We start from the raw sequence: 18,863 nt of genomic DNA, 5'->3' as shown, positions 1-18,863 counted from the left end.
ATCAGGGTTGAAGCGTGTATCTGTACACAAACCCTACTTATAACGACTTATAACTTTCTCAAGTTGTCTTTTGTCATGAACTATCTCATGCTTGGTATCCGCCCCCACACAATATTGTTGTTGTAGAAAGTTCAATGAATACTTCTTCAAATATTTTGTTTTCTATTAAGATTTTTTTCACAAAAGTAGGTATTTAATCATCAAATAGCCCTTGCGTATAACACATCACACACCTGGTGTATCAGCATTACCAACGCCAAGTTTTCAAATAGCCTGACTCAGGCCTCTACTCATGGGATTAGATTAAAAAGTGAGATTTAAATAAATGTTGTGTTCTTATTTGTCTACTGGGGTTTGAGCTGCTCGTAACCACGTTCATCTGGGAGGCCGCAGAACCCCCATCACTGGAGGTTTTTAAAAACCGGTTAGACAAACAAGTCAGAGATGCTCTTATTTAGTCCTACCACAGAGTGTGGGGATGAAGTAGGTGACGTCTCAAAGTCCCTTCCAGTCTTACATTTTTATCATTGTATGGCTTTGACCTTTTCTCCTCAACCATAACTGTTGGTATCAGACATTTTTTTTTTAAAGAAAGTTGAGATTCTCTCACAAACAAATTTTTCCAGTTGCTGCAGCTTTGAGTGGGAGAAATGAGCGAGAGACTTGCACTAAAATTGTGAGAACTGGCAACCCCGTTAGTGTGGTGTTCAGTGATCACTCAGGCCCAAATCCACAATGAGACTAATGTGCTTGAAAGCCCCTCGTCCCCCTGGCCATTTTGTGTGGCATTGGGTCTACTCTGCCATTGTATTTGCAAGAAATGGCTCAGTGCAGGAGAGGGGTTCATAGAGAGACACCTCTCTCCAGCCTAAATTGAGGTGCCAAACTCAGAGATGGGGCAGGACTCAGACCACACCCCTCTCCTTGGCATCTGCCACTGGCTAGTTTAGGTGGCTCCCTGCCTGGCGTTCTGGCTTTTGTGGCTCCCATTCTTAGGTGCCTCTCTCCCCCCAGTCATTGACTAGGGAGCCTAACTCGGGGTTTGTGGATCACAGTGCTGTGCAAGTGATTTTCTGGGTGCCAGAACATTAGCCATTGTGATGCTCAGCATTTTAACACTTCAGTCTATTTGTGGATCCAGGCCTTAGTGCCTCAGCAGAGCAAGAGGGAGGCTGGGAGGAATTACAGTGTTCTCCAGTCTGTTCCTGGGGCAGCGCCCTTTGTCAGAGCAAATTACAGAGTTACAATCTGTCCTGAATTCTGTAAATCACCAGGAACACGGATCTATGCAGGGCTCTATGTTAAGTAAACGGTGAAGCATCAGGTCTCATTAGAGCCAGCCAGGAACTGGGAGAGGGGTATGGAAAGGTGAACAAATGGTACTAGAGGCTCTCTTTGGAGGGGAAGGAGGAGGATTTGGGCTAACAAATGAAGATTGCTATTTGGATAACATGTCATTATTAGGGCCAGACCTCAAATAAATTAGTGGCACAATTAACTAACCAATTTCCATGCACAGCTAATGTGATCGCACATGCATAACTGCTCAGACTGGGTTTATCAGGATAACCACATGTTCATATTAAAAGCATAATGCTGCACCATGGTTATAGCCCTGATTCTGCAAAACCCTTCAGCACATGCTTAATCATGTGTGTAATCACATCCCGATTCAGCTGAGCCTGGTCCTACATCATTATTATTTTCCCCCCTCCTTTCCTCACCTGCTGCACTTTCCGTGCCGGTCTCTTTCATCCTTTCTATGCTGTTCTGTCCTAGTCATTCCTGTCTTGTCCATTTACCAGTATCTTTTCTACAGAGGAAATCTTTTTTTTCCTCTTATCACATTGTATTCGCCTCTTTAGGCCTTTACCTCTTAATGTGAAGAGAAAAGCAGCAACGCCTAACAAAGCAAAGGAGATAACCAGGAACACGTACAGAGCCACCATCCAGGGAGACACCCTTGGAAAAAAAGGTTCTGAAAAACAAAACCCCAGAGAGATGCGGCAGTTTGGAAAATAAAATACTTGTATCTCAGAAAAATACATCCCAGCAAGATTTATGAGATAAGGGTGTAAATACTCTTGTCTGAGCAACAAAAAATACCAGAATCCGATTTTAAACATTGTTTCAGCTACATAATTTCAACAGAGTAGGGAGGGAAGGAAGTGCATCAAACAAAGGGAAGTGAGGATCCCATATTTCTAATGTGGAAACCATCTAGAAGAAAGAGTGGGGGAGGGGAATATGAAAGTGTCACAAAGCAGAAGTGAAGGGGGGGAGGGAATGTATTTGTCTATTTCTCAATATACTTTAGAAATAATCCCTGCTTGTGGAGAAAAAAAAATCAGCATTAACTGAAGTAATAGCTAAACTTAGACCATGTACAAGTCAGTGATCAGAGTGCAATGGTGATTGTAAGAATTTGAAACACATAACACACACACCCACACCCGTATTCGTTAAAAAAAATACTAAAGACAGCAAAGAAATGAATGGAATAGGAGCTATTTCTGTATCCATCAGCCAAACCCAGGTTCCACCTTCGAGGAGAGTATAGGAAGGGGAGCTGCAGCTCCTTTCATTTCTCCATTAAAGGATTGGTTTAATTAATACACATAGGAAGAGATCTGGTACTGGGCTTATCAAATTCACCAACCCCCCCCCCCAAATTTTTAAACTTAAAGTCAATGAAGTTGAGAACATTAAAGTTAACACAAATAACTAGACCTGTACAAGTGACAGACTTTTCAGTTTGCTCTCAGTTCTGGGGGAAAAAATCATTTTGGGCCAATCTGAAAACGATTTACAGAAATTCTGATGAACCAAAAAGTAAAAACTCATTTTAATTTTGAATGTTTTTCTTTAAATTTTTGCCCTTTTGAAGAATAAAATTGGAGGCAATTCGAAAAGGAAAGTCATTTCAACTTGAAAAATCAAAATGTTTCAAAAATGTCAAAACAACATCTTGTCTTTTGGGGGGTGTTTTGTCGATGAACAGTTGAGTGAAGCTGACATGATTTTTTTTTTTTTTTTTTAATCTGCATTTTTGCTTGGAAAAAAAGTTTTGGACAAAAAATGCACCCCAGCTCTATAGGTAACTTCAAAAAGTGTATTAAAGTTCGGTTCAGCTTTTCACTTCGGGCTTGGTCCTGCCAGGTATTAAGCAGTGCGGCACTGAATAGCATGTAAGTGTAACCCCATTGACTTCCTGGACCCAGTCAACCTCTTTGGTTTGTATAAAGGATCCAACCTTAATTACAGTCTTAGCAACGTGAGCAAATGTTGAGGGTTGGAATACGTGCCCAGGTTCGGTGTGCAGTGTGTTACCTGTTTGCAGGGTGAGCATGTAGCTGTGAACAGGAATTTGCATTATAACAGGGGGGAGATCCATGTGGTGTGCTCAGTGTGTTTCCTTATCTGTTGCAGGCAGAAATTCCTTGCAACGTCTGTCACTGTCAATAGAGTTATGATCCACGGACATAACTTGTGTTTCTTTTTGTCCCTTCCACCCTCTGTGTATGGGCTGGAGACCTACTTCACTGGCAGTCACTCTACCAATGTAGGTCAGAGTTCCTCACCATCCAGACACAGACATCCTATGGATATGTGACCAATCCACTCTGCACTAGCTGCAGAGGCTGCAGATTTCTGTGCATCTCATTCAGCGAACAAGATGCAATGGCTGGAAGTTGAAAGTAGACAAATTCAGACTAGAAATGAGGCCCACATTTTTAACAGCAGGGATTATTAACCATTGGCACAATTTACCAAGGGTGCGGGGTGGATTCTGTATCACTGGAAATCAAGATTGGATGCTTCCCCCCAACCCCCCTACAAGATATGCTCTAGTTCCAACAGGAATTAAGTCAGGGAAATCCTGTGGCCTGTGTTCCGCGGGAGTCAGACTCGATCAGGGGTTCTCAGACTTTTGTACTGGTGACGCCTTTCACATAGCAAAGCCTCCGAGTGCGACCCCCCTTATACATTAAAAACACTTTTTAATATATTTAACACCGTTATAAATGCTGGAGGCACAGCGGGCTTTGGGGTGGAGGCTGACAGATTTACTGGGGCCCTGGGCACAAAGAACATTTGAATCTCCTATGCCCAGGGGGCCCAGGGGCACCAGAACTGGGGGACCCAGTGGGGCTATGGCCCCCTACTTTTTAACATGGGCTTAGTGGCCTCAGGCAGGCATGGAGTCGCAGAGGCGGGGGCTATGCTTCACGGTGCGGGAGATGATCCCACGCTGTGAAGCGCAGCCCCTTCTAGCTGTACCAGCCTCTTCCCGGAGAGGGGGCTGAGGTGAGCCTTAGCACTTCATTGTCATGGGGCCCTGCCCCCTGCTCCTCCTGTTCCCCCGAGGCCCTCCCCCATTGCGAGGCTGGAAGCCAGAGCCGGGCATGGTAAGAGCCACCCAGGGAGCCCAGGCCACTGTGAGCAGCCCCACCACCTGCCCTGGGGGGCAGGGACACAGGCCAGGAGCTGCTCTCAGGCACCCCAGCCCCCCTCCCAGGGCAGGTGGAGGGTCCAGGGCTACTCACAGTGGCCCGGGCTCCCCAGGCAGTCCTCACCATGGCCTGGCTACAGCTTCCAGCCGGGCCAGGGGGCAGAGCCCCAGGGAGAAGAGCAGGAGCAGTGGCAGGCTGCTGGGGGGAAGACGGGGAGCAGGAGTTACACTGTTCTGGCACTCGAGCCCCCCACCCTCCCCTCTACACAGATTCTGGCACTCCTGTGAGGGCCCCAAATTGGCCAGGGCCCATGGGCCTGTGTGTTAATCCACCACTGGCTGTAAGGCCCCTGGGGCAGGGACTTTCTTTTTGTTCTGTGTTTGTACAGCATCTGCACATGACGAGGGCTCCCTGGTGCTATAGTTGTGATAATCATCATCATCTCTGAATCTGTAAAACCAGCTGTGACACAGAAATCCTTCGCTTCTCTGGGTCAGCAACTGCTGACAGTCCTGAAAAAAAAAACCCAGGAGGACTTGTGGCACCTCAGAGACTCACAAATTCATTAGAGCATAAGCTTTCGTGGGCTACAGCATTGAATGCACTCGATGAAGTGGGCTGTAGCCCATGATGATGAAGTGAGTTGTAGCCCACGAAAGCTTACGCTCTAATAAATTTGTTAGTCTCTGAGGTGCCTCAAGTACCCCTGGTGGTTTGTTTTTTTTGCAGATACAGACTAACACGGCTGCTACTCTGAAACCTGACAGTCCTGAGAAACTCACTACACCCCACACACCACTTTCACGGTATTTATCCGTCAAGAAAATGATGTAAGGGGCTGTCATGAATACAGGGGGAAAGGAGGTAACCTTTATGTATGCCAGCCCAGTCAGTTAGCTATAAAATCCTTCTTAGTAGCTGGTCTCTACTTGCTTTCCCTGTGAAGGGTTAAAAGGTCTCAATGCTATGCAAAGGTAAACTTACAGTGGGCTGGCACCTGAGCGGGGGAACCAACAGGGAGGCTGAACCCTTTCAAATTGGGGAAATCTGCTGGGTGCAGGGTCTTTGTTCTCTGGGCGGCGGAGAGAAACCAGGCAGAAAATATGCCGTCAGAACCTCGGGCCAGGTAGGAGAAATCCTCAGCATCAGACTGAGACACACCTCATTGGAACCCCAGACATGTCAGTAGATTAGAGAATGTTAGAAATTGTGGTCACGGATCTTTTTGTTTGTTTTGGCTTGTGGGTTCCCCTGTGCTAACCCCCGGTGCGTTTGTTTGGTTTGCTTGTAACCTTTAAGCTGGACCCCAAGAAAGTTATTTTTGGTGTTTAATCCCTAACAGCCTGAGTTTTCAGATGTGGTTCTCTATTTTGTTCTTATAATAAAATTTACCTTTTTTAAAAAAAGAACACTTTGATTCCAAAGTCCTTAGACAAAGGGTTTGTCTGTGCTCACATTGCTAAGGCAGCTGGTTGGTATTTTATTCTCAAGCCTCCCCAGGAAAGGAGGTGAAAGGACTTGGGGGATATTTGGGGGAATAGGGATTCCAAGTGACCCTTCCCTGAATATTTGGTGTAAATCACTTGGTGGTGGAAGCAATACCTGTCCAAGGCAGAGGACTCTGTGCCTTGGAGGAGTTTAAACCTAAGCTGGTAAAATATAAGCTTAGGGGGTCATTCATGTGGGCCCCCACCTTCTGCACTTGAAGTGCCAGAGTGGGGAATTTTAGCCTTGACAGGGACCTAATAAAAGATTTTGTCATACTGCTCTTCCTAATCAGTGTGAGATGTATGTTCAGATGATACTTAAGAAGGTGTGTGTATGTACTGAAAATATGATTTAGAAACTGTGTCCCAGGCAGAGCAGACAGACAGGTTTCTTCCAGACAGGAGATAAGATGTAAATTCAGCATTATAAGTCATGGGAGCCTTGGCTGAATACAGGGAAACAGGAATATTTAAAGAAACCTTGCAGCCTGCACCCAGGAACCAGGGGAGTCATACAGACTCTGAGGACAAAAATGATAGATTCTGGGGTCTAAGAGGAAGACAAGTAAGCCATTTTGTTATTCCTCACAGCACTTTTTACATCCATGAATGGTGGGTCCTAGCCATGTGGGTTGGTGATGCTGGAAAAGACTGTTTTAGGTGAGAAACTACTTTAGACAAGGATTTTAGTCTCTTGAAGTTAAGTTTAGCCTCTAATAAGCATGTTATACTTTTGTTTTATGTGTAACCATGTCTGTTTACATTATCTTTACTCAGTATCTCTTAAAACTTAATCTTCGGCAAACTTATGATTGTTTTCACTATAATTATACCTCAGAAGAAGTGAGCTGTAGCTCAGGAAAGCTTATGCTCAAATAAATTGGTTAGTCTCTAAGGTGCCACAAGTCCTCCTGTTCTTTTTGTTGTTATAAAGGACCTGATCCTGAGTTGTATACCAATCAAGCTGTGTGTATACTGTTCCCCTGGGAATAGCGAACCTGGTAGTTACTGGGAGTGTCCAGTGGACGGGCTGGACATTACAGAGGGATGCTTCAGAGAAGCTCGGGGCCTTGGATGCCCCTAGTGTTAACCTGCAAGGTAAAGTCCGGGCTGGCAGAGCCCTGAGCAGATTGTTTAGGGGGTGACAGGCTGGTGGTGCCAGGGAGCTGACACCCAGCTTAGCACTCTCTCACTGAGACAGGCGGTAACATGGTGACTCACAGCCTTGGGTACCCCCAAGAAAGTGTCACATTACTAATCCACCCCGGACAAGAGAAGACGAAGTGTCTGACATTTAACATTTGCAAAGTCATTAACATGAGATGAAAAGGAAGAGCACTCATGAGACCTTTAACAGTAGCTGTCTTTGGTGCAAATACGTTCATATTATTTATCAGTCGTAATTTATTTAACCAATTTTTATTTTATGTACTTATTAATTATTGGTGACCGCTGGGTGTTGTTTGGATAGTAACTGACCTGCTATATAAACTGTCGACTCCTTTTCTTGGTTGAGGAGGGCGTTCCTGATATGACAGGACAGGCTCTGGTTAGAAGTCTCTGTTATAATGATAGAACTCTGTGTCTCAAACAGGCCGTTAGCCCCTCGGGGTTTTGTTTCTGACAGTGATGTTAAAGCCTGTCCACTGGGATCTCTCCACTGCACCTCGGGCTCTGGGTACCACCCAGCTGATCGACACACCATTTGAATCCCTCCATCCTGATAACCCTCAACAGAGATGAGAGGAGCAGAGCCCAGACCTGAAGGAAAGTGGGATAAACTGCTTTAGTTCTCAATGCTAACTTATATGAATATTCAGTATAAAATATAAATACTTAAATCTCTAATAAAAGGAATGAATGGGTTTCTCCTCTGAATTCCTAGGACTCATCATCCAGGAAACCATGGCCCAGCAAAAAACTTAACCACATTCTTAATTTTCTTTTCAAACATATCTTCCAGTGAGATGCCCCTCATTCCCTGATCACCTTCAGTTTGATCATAAGCCCCATGAAGTTTGAGTTCTGTGTAATTCAGGGGCCACCTCTCTGCTCGTGCTTCTTATCACACTTCAGATCTCTTGCACTTCAGTTCTGATGTTTTTGCCTGGGTGGTTGAGGAAGGATGTTCTCTGAGAAGGACTCTAAAGTAAGGAACTAACTTAAGAGCTAGTTGAAGTATTTGGTTTGAAACTTTTTCTGGGGAGGGTGTGGGAGGTCAGTGAAAAGTGGAAAACTCTGAAGGGATAATTTCAATTAAAATTTGTGTAGAAATGTTTCTGGGAGCAAAATCTCATTTCTTAGCCAGCTCTAACTCCCCCCATTTCCTTGGCCTTGCAGACCCTGAATTTGATAAATTTTGGAGCGTGTTGCAAAGCCCATCTCGTCTCTCAATATGGTTTTTTTATGGGATGTGTTGAATGAGGCTGGGTGGCAGGAAGTGGGAGGGGTTCAATTCATTGTGCTGGGAAGATTTTCTGTGGACAATAACTCAACTTGACGATCAAAAAGAGTTTAGGCATCTGCTGACTATTGTCACACACACCCACCCACACACACACCCCCCACACCCACACACCCCCCCCCATCCCCCCACACACCCCCACCCCCCCCCACAGATCCACACACACCCACACACACACCCACACACACACTGCCCAGTGCAAAAAAATACTGAGACCAACGACAGGTTTCTCATGTTTTGACCCGTGGCCACCTGGGAAGTTGTAGCCTGTTAGCTGTAAAGAGGTCTGGGGTGAGGAGGGGGTGGGGACAACCTGAAATGCAGAGAGACACGTGGTGAAGATGTCAGACAATTTTTCAGGGCTGCTGGAAGCCTACACGACAGTGTCGTGATAATACACAAGTGAGGGTGGGAAATGTTGTGTCACAAGGAAACACCAGCCCAAGGTACTGACCTGCTACTTTCAGTTCCAACAGGGATTCTTCATGAAAAACACTTGATCGAAAAAAGCACCTGTACTGTCCTTCGTCAGAGGGTCTGACGTGGCGTATTCGCAAGGCAACGCTTCCATTCGCAATGTCGCCTCTCAGAAATTCCGTCCTTCCCTGATATTCCGGCATCTGCCTTTCGTTCTGAGTGTCCCCGTCGCGATAAAGGTGCACGAGTGCGTAGAACTGGGACCGGTACCACCTCACCTCCATGCTCTCAGCACTTACCCTGGGGCTGAGGTGACAGGGTAACACAATGTCCTCACCTGCAGTGGCCATGACAGGGTGGTCAGGTCCAATCACTTTAAATTGAGCTGTGAAATGTAGCAAAGAGACAAAGAAAACAAATATGAAAACAATGAACTTTTGATGAAAATGTAATCATTACAAGCGCTGTGTTATATTTCATTACGGCTGGTCTAACACTACTCACCCCAGCTATGATGAGGAAATAATACATTGTTTTGCTAACATTAAAATAAATTCTTACAAGTATTGCAACCCTGGACAATCCAGGACCCCATATTTGGAGCAGGGACATGAAATCTGGCAGGCAGACAGCTCTGGGAATCAGGGAGGTGACTCTTGTTGTCCCTATGAAAATCCACCCATATTTGGCCAAGTTATAATGCTCTGAAAACCACCATTTGTGCATGTGCCATCGAGAAGATTTTTTATTTCTCATTTGGGTCCCTATCAGGGGGGAGGTTGACTGTTACGATCTCCAAAAGTTCCGTCTTCTTGAGCGTGCTCCAACCTCACTTTCTTTTCACTGCACGGACTGTGCTCTGACATTAAGGCCCTTCCGTCTACACTGAAAGTGATCCCAGGCTCCACTGTGTGGTGTTGGACATGACTGCATCAAGGGGTCTGAATTCCAGCATTTCCTAACCTTTGAGTGCTTGACTTTACAACCTTAACCTTCCTGTCGTGTAATTTTGTGCATGCAATAGTAGGGGGAGCTGGCAGTGACTGCTCTGTGGTGGCTGCTTTTAACACTCTTTGCTCTTCATTTTCTGGGTGTGAAACCTCAGAAGCGCTGAGCACTCACAGCTGCAAGGGAGGTCAGTGGAAAGTATCTACGCTGTCATTACAGTAGTAAAGAGTTTGAGGCATTAAAAGATGCTGAGTTTCTATCCTGTCTCAGATCCGACCGTGACGCGAACAGGCTCGGGAGGTATATTACTGGGTAAAACACAAGCCCACTGACAAGTGAATTAGTTTAAATACACAGTGGCAATGTTTATTGGATAACAAAGTTACGCGGTGACTGAGGAACAGAGCAAACGTCCGCGAACGATTCAAATGATACAGCTTCTTAGGCGACAAGGAAAGGGGGGGGGTACAGACCTAGAAGTAATGGATGTACTTTTAAATGATAGGAAAATTACATACATACACAGCCGAGCCAACTGACCAGCAGGACAGACACCAATTGCATGGTAGGCATAAGGCGAGCTACAATAAACATGACACGACACGGGCCGGTGCTAACAGGAGGATTCTCTCAGCTGAGGGATGATCAGTCTCCTTGGCGGACACACGGGAACCCCCGCCCCCCGTGCTTGTTGGCTGCTGTATTTTATGGAGCTTTGTTGGGGTCGTGTCGCTTTGCTATAGGTCGTTTAGCTTTTCCGCCTTCCGGGTTACGGGTTGGCGCCCTTTACGTCAGTGGGTTTGTGCACGGCACCCTTTGGTGTACGTGACAAGAACCTGCCGTAAGCGGGAGGCTTTTTGTTCTTTCCTGTGGTCAGTCGACAATTGGCCAGCCCGGTATTTTTTTTTTACTTTGGGTTGCGACAAGATCCTGAGTCACTGTGGGGTGTTGCACTTTACTTTTCAGTTCCCCATCTGAACAATACTTACCCAACTACTTCTCTTGAGTGTTACAGAGATTAATTAGCTGTCCAAAGAGTGCTCCGAACATATAAAAATGTGACCTACCCTGAAATAAATGACACCTCAGATGTCTCACATTGGGGCCTACATTTAATGGTGACCTTTGCAAATTTTGTCCTTAATCACGCCGTGCCTCAGTTTCCCACCACTAAACTAGTAATAAATAATAACACCGAACACCCCTGTTTATTCAAATGGCCCGAGGGCCGCCTGAAGCTTTTGAATAACCAGGTGTTCGGATAAAGGGAAATGCTGTTTTGAACTGTGCTGTTGGGCTCGCTGATGAGAGAGGAGACCTGACTAGAGATGCCACTGCAGATACAAGGAGTTGCCCGGACGGCGCTTTGATCTGGACGCAGTGTTGCAGCCACGGAACCACAATGTGAGAGGATACACTGTTGCACTCATGTGGCACGAATGAGACTCCCTGCTGTAAATGGCTCTCCTTGTTATCTGAACCCCCCAGTGTTTACGGGGTGTGGGGACACACTGTGGATTTTCAGATAAAGGGAATTCAGATAATGGGCAGTGTCCTCTACTCTGCTATCTCACACCAGAAATGAGAAGATCAAACATTCATGTTTGTGAGGCACTCAAGATACTTCAGTGATGAATGCCCTAGAAAAGCCCACAAGGTCATTCATTCCTCATTCAGCGCAATGAGGCATAGCTCCCGCATTCCCTGAGCACCATCCATCCTGTGCCCTGAATACATGAGGAAGGAGACTGATGGGAAATTAACACGTGACTTTGTATATACAAGGAAACTGAATTAATGTTGCACCTGCAATCATAAATCTGGCATTTCCTAACTTTTGAGTGGTAGACTTTGCACCCTAAATATATATTACACCCCCAAACAAACCAAACCCCCTCCTTTTAACAGAACAGTAACATTGCAACCCCATGACAGAGCTCTCCACTTTTCCCCAGGCGTATCCATCTGCGGATGTTTTCGGGCCCTGATACCACAGCGTCTGCGCACTTTCAGCTGCTCATTCATGTGGGGTAACATGCTCCGTTTCACCATAATGCTGGCAGTCGTGGTATCCCTACATGCTGAACCTGTCTTTCCTTCCTTCTTGCCCCTGCCCAAAATCCCATCAGTCAATGTCGTATTTCAGGCATCCCCCTTAGGAATAGAGAAAATGTCGGCATTATTCCAGCCTGCTTTAAAAGCTTGACAAACTCATATCTTTTGTACAGAAATTTGGTAAATCAGGAACAGAGCTGTCAGGATTTGTGGGGTGGGGAAGGAGTAACTATTCGTGTAACATTGTTTAACACGCTTGCTGAGAAACCTCAATGCCAGAGGCATGTAGACAGGCACCAGTGCCTTTAGCTAATGGTTCCAAGGCCATATTGAATAGAAGAGGTGGATGCTTAACACACGCCTCGATTCAGAGCGAATGCCTTGGAGATAAGCCTATTGGTAACACTCAGGGCTATAGATTAGGGGATATGTATATCCAGATAATCACCCTGTTTGCTACGGCATCCCAGGGGAAAGGGACAGCCCCCAGAAAGTGGGACCCCCCCCCCAAAGCATAAAGACACCTACCCTCCAGACATGCACAAAATGAATGCGGCTCCCTTTTGGCAGCACAATATTAGAGAAAGAGGCAAAGGTTGCTAGAGGGTGCTAGGACACCAGAGAGACAGAGGGAGGAAACTGAAACAATGAGCAAAAAGAAAAGGAGGACTTGTGGCACCTTAGAGACTAACCAATTTATTTGAGCATGAGCTTTCGTGAGCTACAGCTCACTTCATCGGATGCATACCGTGGAAACTGCAGCAGACTTTATATACACACAGAGAATATGAAACAATACCTCCTCCCGCCCCACTGTCCTGCTGGTAATAGCTTATCTAAAGTGATCATCAGGTTGGGCCATTTCCAGCACAAATCCAGGTTTTCTCACCCTCCATCCCCCCACACACAAATTCACTCTCCTGCTGGTGATAGCCCATCCAAAGTGACAACTCTTTACACAATGTGCATGATAATCAAGTTGGGCCACCTGGATTTGTGCAGGAAATGGCCCAACTTGATTATCATGCACATTGTGTAAAGAGTTGTCACTTTGGATGGGCTATCAGCAGCAGGAGAGTGACTTTGTGTGGGGGGGGTGGAGGGAGAGAAAACCTGGATTTGTGCTGGAAATGGCCCAACCTGATGATCACTTTAGATAAGCTATTACCAGCAGGACAGTGGGGCGGGAGGAGGTATTGTTTCATATTCTCTGTGTGTATATAAAGTCTGCTGCAGTTTCCACGGTATGCATCCGATGAAGTGAGCTGTAGCTCACGAAAGCTCATGCTCAAATAAATTGGTTAGTCTCTAAGGTGCCACAAGTCCTCCTTTTCTTTTTGCGAATACAGACTAACACGGCTGTTACTCTGAAACCTGAAACAATGAGGTATTTCCTTGATGTTTACTTATTTTTTCCCTGACCCACCGCTCCAGCTGCACCAGGCCGTGGTTCGGTCTGTCCACCTTAGATGTCTAAGACCGGTGCAGAATGGGCAGAGCACTCGTTCATCTCACCAGGAAACTTTCACCTCTCAGCTCTGTGATCTGCTCAGGCATCCAGTGCAATTCAAGGTGGTTTTGATCTAAGTCCTGTGGAATCCAGGGCTTGACTACATAAGAGATTGTGTTGCCTCGCTACGGCATACCATGGCAGATCATATCAGCTGGGCTGCTTGAGGTAACCGCTCTCTGGTTTAAATGGAGTGCCAGGGAACTTTCAGTGAAAGGTCCTTGATGCTTCAGATTTCTTTGCTCCTTGGTCTGGCTGACTCCCGATCCGTTGATCTTTAGTCCAGGCTGCCAACCCAGACCTAACTATTCCCCTTGATTTTGGGAAAGGACAAATTGAATCAAGAATGACTGCATTTAGATGGAGTGGGAAGATTTCTTTTCCAGATATTAGAGCAGTTTGCGGTTATAGTTTGTGTTTGGTTATGTATAAATGTCATTGTACATGTTCCTAAAGGTTGGAATTGACACATATCCATATGCTAAAGAGATTATATCTAATCTAATGATCTATTGATCTACCACGAGAGCAGAAAGCACACTGAAGCCATGGGAATTTCTTACCTGAGTCCACTTTGTGACCGGACAGAATAATGAAGAACATGATGTAACCAGGCAGAGAGGAGCTCATTACAGGGCCATGAGGGAAGGAGGAAACCTTCATTTTCCTTATAACTATATCAGGACAGCAAGAGAGAAAAATGAGCATAATGCAGAGATTGTGACAAGAGAAAAACTGGAGGCTGGAGTATGAAGAATAAATGAATACTTTTTGCAAAAATTCTGTATTTTTTCATGATCTTTTGCTATTGTTTGACCAGCTTATAAGAGATCATCATTTTTTTCAATTAAATCTCAGCAAAAAGTGTATTGACCAACTCTAAAAGGACATGGCCTCTGAAAGAGTACAAAGGTAAGTAACTGTTTTGATCATAACTGTAAGATTTTACAAAAAAGTTGAAATCGTATTGCCTCGCCTCTTCTTTAAAGCTGTGTAAATAACGGAGTTTGGTGGCAGTCCCAATAATAATAATAGGAATATTTATTTTATTTTTTTAAAGTTAAAATATTCAGCTTGACCCAAAAATCTTTTTTTTTCTTTTTTTACAAATTTCAGCAAATCAAGAAGTAAATAGGTATAACATTTCACATTTCATTTGATCCAGAATCATATAATAGAATCATAGAAATGTAGGACTCGATGGGCCCCCAGAAAGCCATGAGTCCATCTTTCCAGGCTGAGACAGGATTAAGTATACTTGAAACGAAACATTTAATTTCCTTTGTTATTTTAAAGCCTTTTAATTTAAAAAATAAAATAAAATTGAAGTAAAATTCTAAATGAAAAGTCATTTCAAATAAAAAATCAAAGCACTGAATTTCAAAAATCCTGAAATGAAACTTTTAATTTTTTCTGATTTTTTAATTTTGTTTTTCTTTTTACCAAACAATTCAGTGAAATCAACACAAGGTAACTCTGAGCACTTCCCATCGAGTCTCCCATCACCAGCCAGTCGCAAATCAGCTACATGCCATTGTGGGCAGTCTCATCATACCATCCTCTCCATAAACTTAGCAAGCTCAGTCTTGGCGTCCATTAGGTTTTTTGCCCTCACTACTCCCCTTGGAAGGCTGTTCCAAATTCACTCCTCTGATGGTTAGAAATGTTCCTCTTATTATAAACCTAAACTTGCTGATGGTCAATTTATATCCATTTGTTCTTGTGTCCATACTGGCGCTTAACTTAAATGACTCCTCTCCCTCCCTGGTATTTATCCCTCTGCTGTAGTTATAGAGAGTAATCATATGTTCCTTCAGCCTTCTTTTAGTTAGTTAGGCTCAACAAGCCAAGCTCTTTGAGTCTCCTCTCATAAGGCAGGTTTTCCATTCCTCGGATCATCCTAGTAGCCCTTCTCTGTACCGGTTCCAGTTTGAATTCGTCCTTCTTAAACATGGGAGACCAGAACTGCACACAGTATTCCAGGTGAGGTCTCACCCGTGCCTTGTATAACGGTACTAAAACCTCCTTATCCCTACTGGAAATACCTCTCCTGATGTATCCCAAGACTGCATTAGCTTTTTTCACAGCCATATCACATTGACGGTTCATAGTCATCCTGTGATCAACCAATACACCCAGGTCTTTCTCCTCCACTGTCACTTCCAACTGCTATATAGCTTATAGGAAAAAATTCTTGTTGTTAGTCCCTAAATGCATGACCTTTCACTTTGCACTATTAAATATCATTCCATTTCTATTATTTCAGTTTACAAGGTCATCCAGATCATCTTAATTATATTCTGGTCCTCTTCCATATTGGCAATGCCTCCCAACTTCTTTGTATCATTGGCAAATTTTATTAGCACATTCCCACTTTTTGTGCCAAGGTCATTAATGAAAATGTTAAAAAAGTTTGGTCCCAATACTGATCCCTGAGGAACTCCATGAGGAACCTCCCTCTAGCCTGACAGTTCACCTTTCAGTGTCACCTGCTGTAGTCTCCCCTTTTACCAGTTCCCTTATCTTCCCTTGCTTCCAGATATTGGAGAACTGGCCATGTTTTTCCTGACATCACTTGTCTATTTTGTAGTTTGTTAAACATACAAGACTGACAATTCATGAGCCAGTGTTTGGAATGTATAAAAATATTTGCAAGTCAGGACCGGCTCTCGGCACCGGCAAAGCAGGCACGTGTGGGGGGCGGCGCAATTCCAGGGGCGGTGTTCCAGCCACCCCCCTTTTTATTTATTTCTTTTTCTGCTTGGGCAGTTGCGCTTTTTTTGCTTGGGGCGGCAAAAAACCTAGCGCCGGCCCTGGTGGGAGTGTCTCCTCTAGGGACATTAGCACCTTTCAGGACCTTCTCCCCAATAGGCAAGGCTGTGCTAAATCCACATCTTCCTATTTGCTTCGCAATTTACATCTTCACAGGGCTGAAAAAATCAATCGCTACCATTCCCTGTTGCAGCAGGTGAGCGAATGTTAATAACCCACTTTTGGCAGGCACAGAAACTGAGACACAAAGAACTTGACCCTTCACTCACTCAAGACCGTGGTGAAACCCCCATTGACATCAATGCAGGCAAGGTCAGGCCCAGGAGTGGGGGCAGGGAGGAGAGTTATTTCTCCAAGATTTTTTTTTTTTAATATTTATTATTATAAAGAAATTTATTTCACCATGTGACTCTCCACCCATCAGACCATGCAGCTAAAGAGCAGGACTTTGGGGAGGGGGAATCCTCCCCCATCATGGGGCTGGGTCCTAGGAATCCAGCACGGCCTGACTCTCACAGCCAGTTCGCCAGCCTAATTGGGACCAAGGCGCACCCTGTGGTGAAGAGATCCCTCTTTCCTTTCGCCATGCACCCCATGGGGTGCTGAAGTGATGTTGCTCAGGGCTCTGTGCTGACCCTTTACATCACAGGTAGTTTTCTCACATAGGAAGGATGCTGCTTCGCCCTGGTGACAATCCCCGGATCACACCTGAATTGTAAAGAGACAGGACCACCATTCGCTACAGTGGCAGAGCTGAAGCTAATTGTCAGATATTCCTGGCCCCTTGTGCCTGTCCTTAGAGCTGGACCATGCTGCGGCCTGAATGACAGCAATAAACAAATGTAAATACAGCTAAGAGGAGGTGTGTTTGTGTTTCACCTACCTGTTTAAACTGGCAGAAACTGCTCAGCAGAGTCAGTCTGTGGGGACTTCCCAGCTTCTCCTTCCTCAGAGTCAAGCCAGAAGGGCTTTTTTGTTTGTTTTTTGCTTTTTTTCCATTACCTATTTCCAGTTTTGTTTCAGGGCATTAAAGTTTCCCACCAGCTCCTTGATGTTCCTCAGATCTTACAGACTTTAATTTTGAATGATTTTTAATCAGCATTTCATACGCCCCTCTCTGCTGCAGTGAGAGGGTGAATGTGAAAGTGGAAGAGGACAGGAGGAATTCAAAAAAGTCACATGGTTTTGTGGTATTTTAAAAAAAACCAACCCAGCTCTTTTTAAAGAAACACACACAATTGTGACAATCCACTTGGGGTCTCAGTCCCTGTTCTTGGCTTGGCTTCTGTGATGCTGGAAGACCAGCTGCCAACTCATGCCAAAGCCCCAGGCCAGTTCACTTGTGCATTAGTATAGATCAAAGTGGTTGTAAATTTATTTGGTGTTTAAACTTCATGAAAACTGTGGGATGTTACGTGCATTGTTTTCACTTATCTGTATCCTGATAGACTGTAATAGAAAACATTTACATTGTATATACCCCTGTAACTAAATAACCCATCAAATGAGAAAGAAATAATCATGCAATGCAAATGAAGCACTTCAGCAGGAAAGTGCTAATTCATGCACATTTGAAGGCAAGTGGTAATTGTGTGCGATGATCAGAGATCAAAGACTCAAAATGGGCTTCTCTCTCTCCACCAGTCAAAGAAAAAGCCCACCTGGTGCTGACACTGTCAGCTTGTTTCCTGTGAAAGGAAGCTATAAGTATGTGTAACCCTTCTGCCAGGTGGATTTGGCAGCAACCAGGGCCAGGTTCAATATCTAGAGGTTCCTTTTCAACAGTACAACACAAAACCGTCTCAAGCCCACACCCAATAACCTGGAAAAATTGCACACCACTCCTGGGTGCCTCTTAGAGGCAATACTTCCCCACTCGCAAACACAGAGTCTGAATGTAATAAAGAAACTTTTAATGAAAGGAGGGAAGTCACCCAACATTAATTAGGGAAAATGCTGCAAGCAGGATTCATCATAAACATAAACCTGTGAGCAGGACGCCCACTCCCACTGAATGGGGCAGTGTCTTTTGCCTCATGTTCTACAACCAAAAGTTCCTTTACTGTGCCCCCCCCGCTCCCTCACCACACCCCACTCCACTCCACACCCCACTCCACAGTGGTTGTCCTTCATCAGTAGGATCCAAGGTTCAGAGGTGCATCTGTGTGAGTTCACCTCCCACCCAGGGAAGAAAGTCAGAGCACTTGCTCTGACTGACCGTGTCAGGGTTCCCTCCCCACTCTGAACTCTAGGGTACAGATGTGGGGGCCCGCATGAAAGACCCCCTAAGCTTATTTTTACCAGCTTAGGTTAAAACTTCCCCAAGGCACAAATTCTTTGCCCTTGGAGGGTACGCTGCCACCACCAAGCGATTTAACAAAGAATCAGGGAAAGGACCACTTGGAGTTCCTATTCCCAAAATATTACCCCAAGCCCTTACACCCCCTTTCCTGGGGAGGCTTGAGAATAATATCCTAACCAATTGGTTACAAAGTGATCACAGACCCAACCCCCTGGGTCTTAGGACAATAGAGAAATCAGTCAGGTTCTTAAAAGAAGGATTTTGTTTTTAAAAAAAAAGGTAAAAATCACCTCTGTAAAATCAGGATAGAAAATAACTTTACAGGGTAACAAAAGATTCAAAAACACAGCAGAACTTCCTCTAGGCTTAGTTTCAAAGTTACAAAAAACAGGAATAAACCTCCCTCCAGCAAAGGAAAAATTCACAAGCAAAACAAAAGATAATCGAACATGCC

At 44.8% G+C, this 18,863-nt stretch overlaps 1 protein-coding gene across 7 annotated transcripts in view; it reads right to left on the bottom strand.

Moving 5' to 3' along the window:
- LOC125644668 (butyrophilin subfamily 2 member A2) overlaps nt 1-18,863 on the bottom strand; it is a 63,660-nt gene that overhangs the window by 30,591 nt on the left and 14,206 nt on the right. For 3 of the 7 annotated variants that reach the window (XM_075118206.1, XM_075118205.1, XM_075118207.1), the window contains exons 2-5: nt 13,899-14,009; nt 8,860-9,207; nt 7,421-7,702; nt 1,874-1,978 (exon numbers count right to left, since the gene is read on the bottom strand). In XM_075118206.1, the coding sequence (XP_074974307.1) occupies nt 1,874-1,978; nt 7,421-7,702; nt 8,860-9,207; nt 13,899-14,009 (846 nt within the window). Of the gene's footprint in view, nt 1-1,873; nt 1,979-7,420; nt 7,703-8,859; nt 9,208-13,898; nt 14,010-16,990; nt 17,443-18,863 lie in introns of those variants that run through there. The other 4 variants (XM_048868954.2, XM_048868964.2, XM_075118208.1 and 1 more) reach the window with 2 other exon arrangements.

This window comes from Caretta caretta, chromosome 11 (genome assembly GCF_965140235.1).
Source record: "Caretta caretta isolate rCarCar2 chromosome 11, rCarCar1.hap1, whole genome shotgun sequence".
Lineage (NCBI taxonomy): Eukaryota > Metazoa > Chordata > Testudines > Cheloniidae > Caretta > Caretta caretta.
Note: the sequence above shows the minus strand (reverse complement) of the source record. Positions and strands in the feature narration are given on the sequence as shown.